The sequence below is a fragment of the Myripristis murdjan genome, chromosome 8 (genome assembly GCF_902150065.1).
Source record: "Myripristis murdjan chromosome 8, fMyrMur1.1, whole genome shotgun sequence".
NCBI classification, from domain to species: Eukaryota; Metazoa; Chordata; class Actinopteri; order Holocentriformes; family Holocentridae; genus Myripristis; species Myripristis murdjan.
This window is the reverse complement of record NC_043987.1, coordinates 14,271,195-14,278,109: the sequence shown is the minus strand read 5'-3', so window position 1 is coordinate 14,278,109 and position 6,915 is coordinate 14,271,195. Positions and strand designations below refer to the sequence as shown.

At 45.1% G+C, this 6,915-nt stretch overlaps 1 protein-coding gene across 1 annotated transcript; it reads right to left on the bottom strand.

Annotated features, from left to right (window-relative positions):
- Nucleotides 1-2,383: 2,383 nt before the first annotated feature.
- On the bottom strand, nt 2,384-6,471 carry elfn2b (extracellular leucine-rich repeat and fibronectin type III domain containing 2b). The gene is made up of 2 exons (XM_030058743.1): nt 5,824-6,471; nt 2,384-5,309 (listed from the first exon to the last, which is right to left on the bottom strand). The coding sequence occupies exons 1-2, from the start codon at nt 6,160-6,162 to the stop codon at nt 2,793-2,795; spliced, it is 2,856 nt and encodes a 951-aa protein (XP_029914603.1). The 5' UTR covers nt 6,163-6,471; the 3' UTR covers nt 2,384-2,792.
- Nucleotides 6,472-6,915: the final 444 nt, after the last annotated feature.

Genomic DNA, 6,915 nt, shown 5'->3' with positions numbered 1-6,915 from the left:
AGTTTATGTACTCTTTACATGGTGCTTCATCAGGTAGAAGAGGCAGAGATGGGTGTACATCCGAGACACAGTTGTATTTTTAAACACTGGTATTGAGGCCCTCTGATGGTCCAGACGTCCAATTGTAAACAAACATGGCAGAACACTAAGCCCGTGGGCTATGAACCCTTACTGTATGCACACATCTTAATCAAACATGGAAAGAGAGACAGAGACAGATAGCAAACGTGGAAATGAAAATGGACGAGAAAATGCCTAGATAATCACGGAGATAATATTACACATCACCTTCAAATAAACATGTACAAACTTGTTCCTGTTCAGACTGCATCTAGTAAATAAACAAGCACAAATTAAAAAAAAAAAAAAAAAAAAAAAAAAAAAAAAAACAGAGAGAAAGGAAGAATAGAGCTTTGAGACATAAAGCCTGTCAAAAAAAAAAAAAAAAAAGGCAATTTCCAGCTTTTCTCCTTTAATAAAATATAGCAGGTGTTGAAAGACAGGGCTCCAAAGAACAGCATTATGGCCAATATCCCACATCGCTCGAAAACCTACGTCCCATTAGACCAGCAGGAGGGGAGAAAAGGGAAGGACATGGGCCAAATGAACACCATCCACAGCTGTGGCAGTAAACTAAGAGAGTGAAAGACCAAAAGAGAGAGGTGAAATGTTCCATTGCACTTTGCACAGGCAGTGTCACTTTCCTTCAAGACGATTGCAAGCGCGTCATTCCATTAGAAACCAAGGCTGGCAGATGGATAACACTGTATATGAGAGGAGATTAGATAACCTTAGATAATATCCTTGTTTGTTAGTAAGAGGCACTGCTTAAATGATGTATCTGTACATCATGGTCATGTTGATGGATATGTAGGAGAACAAATACATTTGTACTTGTCTGTGCATTTGCCTATACTGTCAATCATCCAATATGGCAGATTAGTTGCCGTTAAAGTTGTAGATTTTATTGTAAAATATTAACATCTATTATTTAATCATATGTCGATTTTGGCATATAATCAAATTATACGAGGCATGCCAACACCTACTTACACTGACCACTGTGTACCACACACCCAAATACACAAGCATGAGAACAAAAGTGCAAGTCCGCATTCCTGCCACTTTACAATTGGCTAATAAAATCATCTATAGACAATACTGGTATTAATGTCTAGAAACAGACGCAATGGCAGTAATTAAAAGTGTCTCAGAATTGCAATCAGTTTTAATATTATAAAATTATAGTAAAGTAATTTAGCTGGGAGACTAATTCAGGAATTCTTGTTGTGTGCAAGCCATGAGAAGTGGGCTGCAGCTATACTGTACAGTCCATTAGACTGTTGTCCAAATGCATATCAATGGCACACTGCATGGACAAAGGGATTTGGAGTGCACTGCAGTGCTTAGAACAAATGATGCAAATGGATTTCCTGTTGACCTGCTTGTAATCTCCTTATATTCACAGTAGCTGCAAAAATAATTTACTTCACTCTCACTTCTTCTTGATTTCTGTGTCACAGGTCTTTTTTGTAACCCCATTTAATGATATACACTAATATACTGATATTATTCATAAATGCAGTTCAGCGTAAATATCCCCACTGTACACCATCAGGTAAACAACACTTCATTATGTTTATGAGGGGAAATATCATTGCTTACTTACTTGCTTCTACTGTAGCACAAATCTGACTTCCCCCTGAAAAAAACCCAAAACCGACCATTACTTAGGTAAATGCTATTTTGGACAGTTTGGGATATTTGAGAGGCCAGAGTTTCTTCTCCACTTACAGAGGCATATCAATGTTTTAGCTGGAGAGAGGTGTTGCACACTATGGGGTGCGACCAGGGAGCTACTGCAGACTAACGTTAGACTCTGTCTCTCAGGATTTGCTAATGGGCCATCATCATCATTTTTATACCTTCAAACCCTCTTGATTATTTTCTCATTTAATTTTCATTTCTCTCCAGTATCTCCCTTCCTTTCTTCCTGTCTGACAGAGTTTACTGAAATGCAAACAGCCCAGCCACATGGAGGATATCGTGAAGGGGAGATAGGGGTTGCATTTGACAGCTCTGTTTTCATTTTCAACAAAGCAAGGATCCCACCTCCACCCCAATCTCCCTTCATCACATAAAAGCCCACACTGCAAATTAATACAGCACCCAATCCAGAATGGAAAACAAAACATAAGAATTTAGACTGTTTTATGACATACACACACACACACACATACCACTGCTGGTATTAAAGCCCACACACACACACAAATGCACACACACACACACACACACACACACACACACACACACACACACACACACACACACACACAAATATGAATACACACAGTCCAGCTCAGTGTGAGGGTTATCTATGTTTTGTCATTACCAACAGATGAAAACATGGCACTGAGAACGTCAGTCCAAAACAGAAGCTCCGCGTGATCACTCACTTGGTACTAATTTTATAGGGTTGGCTTTTGCTCCCTCCCTTTTGCTCCCTAAAAGTAACACCTCCAAACACTAAGTGAAAACAATCCAGAGATGGTGCTACACTGAAGTGTAAAATAAAACACCAGAATGACTCTCATATCCAGGCACAGTTTCACAGTCCTGGCTCTGTGCACAATATTCTATACACCTAGCATGCCAAAAAATTGTAGGCAAAAATTATGCCCTCCTTTTTTCTCTTCATGTACTTTAAATGGGTTCTCTGGCCCAACAGCTTACCAGGAACAGAAGTATGCAAACTCTATTTCCTATAATGCTTCACTGCAGTCTCCCACTCACAGCTTCTGCTGTGCAGACACACCCTTCCAATAATCAAGGATGTCATGCAGGTCCTCTCCTTTGGCAAACTGCACCTTTTTGCGAAGTGCGTTCCCAGCTGTCACATAACAGGCCTCGTCACGCTGGCCCTTGCGGTAGGGTCGAAAGCGCTCCCAGATCCGGAGTGAGCTCTCCGATGAGTACTCTGGGCTAGAGGAGTAGCCAGAGTAGCTGGAGTGGTGGCGGGCAGGTGAAAGCTGGGAGTAAGAGGCTGCATCTCTGCGGGAGCGTGTCAGGGGCTTGAGGAAGGAAACCCTCTGGGCTGGGGAGCCCTGGTGGGAGCCTTCATAGTAGAGTGCTGGGACGGAGTGGCGGTGCTCCGAGCAGTGGTAGTCCTGCTGCACCTCGAGCTGCTGTTGTTGTTGTATTTGTTGCTGTTGATGGTGATGATGCTGTGGCTTCTGGTTGTCTGGCTGATGTTGGGCACCAACACCACCACTGTCGCATCCACCACCACCCCCTCCACTGCAGCTCCCACTCCCAACTAGAGGCAGTCTCTCCAGGGGCTCCCCACATCCCACAGGACTGGCCCGGTCTGGGTACTGCTGCTGCTGTTGATTACAAGCATCTGGGCTTCTTGGCTCAGGAACATCCAGACTGTACACCCTAGATCCTCCACGGTCCCTGTCTCGACCCATGGAGCCACAGGAAGTGGTGCTGCACTGTTTCTTGACAGCATTTACAATTACCACAGCTGCATCTGCACTCATCTGTCGCTGGATGGGACGTACAGCAGTGGCTGGGGGAGGGGGCCGGTAGGGGGGAGTGACCACAAAGCCACCACCACTTATCCCTGGACGCTCAGCAAGAGGGGCATTCAAGGCAGGGAGAGGAGGAGGAGGGGGAATCTTGTTGGAAGGAATGACCTGGCATGTCTCTGTTACCCCCTGGGAGAGTGGGATCAAGCCACGGGTAAGGGAAGAGGTGCTGGTGGGGGGAGGGGAGGTGGGATTGGAGGAGGCTGTAGGATTAGTGGATGCCCCTGAGGCAGCAACTGCTGCTGCATCTAACTTCAGTGCATCAATACAGTTGTTGATGATCTGGTTAACCTTGTCCACCTCCATAGCAATGGTGGATATCTCTGACGCAGAGCCTCGACCATCATCATCCGAGTCATCCCCTATATCGGTTCCATCATCATCTCTCAAATCATCCCCCCTCAGTCCTCCATGCCCTCCATCCCCCATTCTCTCCATCCCTGTCCCCCCAGTTCTGACATCCATATAGTTTCCTTTATTTGTGGCCATGGCCTCTGAAAAAGCAGTGGCCATCTTTTCCACCTGTGGGATAGAGGAAAGTCTGGAGGAACTGGTGTTGGCTGAGTGGAGCATTCCTGAGCTAGAGGAAGTGGACATGGGCAGTTTGCCTCCATGGTGGTGTTGGTACTGGTGGTGTTCCCTGGACTGCTCCTGGAGCTTGTGGACTGCCGATGGATCATTTGCCACTGCTGCGGCCACCTCTGGTCCATAGCGCATCTCTAGTATGGTTTTCTTGACACAGATGGACTTCTGCTTCTCATCATGCATCCTTTTCTTACGGAGACAGTAGTACACCAAGCCCAGGACAATGAGCATGCCAAAAAGGCAGCCCACAATGGTCATTATGTAGTGGGTAGTGGTGGAGGGTGTGGGGAGCATGTCATCTGGATTTTGAGCCCTGGTGGCAAACTGGAGGCAAGTGTGGTTGTAACGCTGGGAGTTTCGTATGGATGCAACACAGAAAGTATAATTGGTGTGAGGCTTGAGTTTGCTAAGGGTGATCATCTCCTTCTTGTTTTTCAGGTTCATGACATCAGACACGTAGCTGTGGTTGTATTGTGTTAAAATATACATCTTGCTGTAGGGCCTTGGAATCTGTACAAGGAGAGAGGCTGAGGACAAAGAAACATGGTGGAGCTTGATGCTGGGGATGAAACTGTGTTCAGTGGATGAGGAGGAGGTGGTGGGCTGGTGGTAGGGCCCCACACCACCAAACATCTCAGGCCCCATCCCCGAAGGACCATCCAGATCAGGTGGGAGAGAGGTCATCCCTGGAATCATCACTCCATCTCGGCAGATGGAGGACAGAATGTTTTTGGCATTCCGGCCAGCATGGCCGGCTGCGATGGGACTCAGCAAAGGGTACCCAAACATCTCCCGGGGTGTCTCACACTGGAGGCGATCATAAGTGTGTGTGACATTGTTAAAGGACTCCAGCCACGTTAGGAAACTGTAAAGATCACAGCCGCAGTGGAATGGGTTTGCTGCCAGTTCGCACACCATCAGCCGACTGAGAACTGTGAAGGTGGACGGGTCTATGCGGGCAAGCTTGTTGGAGGACAGATCAATGCTGCTGAGGCTGGGGCACTCCCAGAATGCATTGGTGGCAATAACCTCAATGAGGTTGTGCTGCAGGAAGAGGCACTGCATTCGGCCTAGCCCTCTCATCATACCCTCAGTCAGATTGGTAAGCTTGTTGTAGCCCAGCTGAAGAACCTGAGAGGAACAAAATGTAACATAAGGTTGTTTTCGTTAGGTGGGAGACTGAAATTGAGACTAGGGTAAAGTGATATGTTAAACCATGAGTCTTTATTTCCTTATTGTTATCACTGACCTCTATATCTGTTATGGATACGGATAGCAGCTCTGCAGTTGACTGAGAAGTTATTACAGAACTCTATTACCATCACTCATGTGGCTATAATTCTATTGAATTCATTATGTTCTCCTTCAGGGTTTTTTTCTGATGCATGTTTTGTACATTCAGCTAAAATTATACTGCTTTAAAAGCTTTTCCTATCAATAGCAAAATGAAATGAACAATTTCAACTTAAACATGAACTCAAATGTAGTTCTGCATGTCAATGGAATAGGACGTATACCAATTAATGGAACCCCTCATCACTCTATGGCTAACAGCTAATCTCTGTGAAACGCAAGCCTGAATGTATTTGTGAACTGTATTCTTTAAATCAAGCTCAAAGCTTTTATAAACCAGTCTTCCCATCACCTGTAGGTTGGCTTGTCCTGCAAAGGCTCCATCCTCAATATAACTGATCTCATTCTTGGTGAGGTTTAGATCAGTCAAGTTGGTGAAGCGGTACATGGAGGTGAAGAGCACTGCTTTCAGCTTGTTCTCATTCAGTCTCAAGTCATGGACTGTATTGTTGATGTGCTGAGGGATGGTCTCATATGGAGGCTGGTTTTGACTGCAGATTGCCAGCCACACGTAGCCTTTGTCCCCCTCAATGAGCCAGCAGTCCCCTTTGACCATGTTGGGAAGGTGGAGGAAAAGGAGGAGGGAGGGGAGAATGAAGAGGAGGGTAGAGGTGGCTGAAAAATTCTGCATGGTGTTGATGCAAGGAAGACAAATGAGACAGAGGATGGGTTATAATGATTAAGGAGAAAAAAGACGGGAGAGGCAGGAGAAGGGGTTGTGTTTATAGGAGGAAGGGGGAAAGCAAAGGTAGCAAGGAAGGATTTGCAAGGAGGAGAAGGGTCTGGCTTGGGTATAGAAAAAGGGGACAAGGCTTCACAAAGCCAGTCACAGGTTTGTGGTCATCGTGGTGATTAGCAGGGGACCCACATTATAACATATCTTGTTGGGCTGCAGTGCGGGGTGACGCAGCTTGTCTTCATGCTCTCTCCTTGGACCTCAGTTCTGCTTCACTTAAGAAGATGGATTCTTGGAATAATGGAAAATCTGCAGAGGAAAATAAGAAACAGCCATGAAAAAAGTGCTATGAGTATCACTGCACAATGTAGAGATGTAGATACTGCACATGTTGGTTGATTTGTGCAAAATCATTGACAATGTTGGCAAACAATAAAACAAGCATTTACAAAGATATATCCTCCTGTTACAGGTATGCATTCACCTGACTGACTAATGTGAAAATACTAATGGGTGGTACACACTAAAGCAGCCCCTTCCCTTTGACAGGCCAAGTTTGAAAAAAGCACAGATGCTTAGTCATAAGCATTGAGTGCAACCATAAAAAAAGGTCTTGCTGCCAAATTAAAAGTCCCCCTCTTGTATAAAAATGTGTAATTTATGATTTGCAAAATGCATCACAGGACTCTGTAACATATCTATTTTATA

What these genes read in the sequence shown, in the direction of transcription:
- elfn2b (XM_030058743.1), bottom strand. Translation starts at nt 6,162, where the DNA reads ATGCAGAATTTTTCAGCCACCTCTACCCTCCTCTTCATTCTCCCCTCC. An exon ending in CAGGACAAGCCAACCTACAG is followed by an intron (nt 5,310 to 5,823) that starts GTGATGGGAAGA and finishes TGTTCCTCTCAG; the next exon opens with GTTCTTCAGCTGGGCTACAA.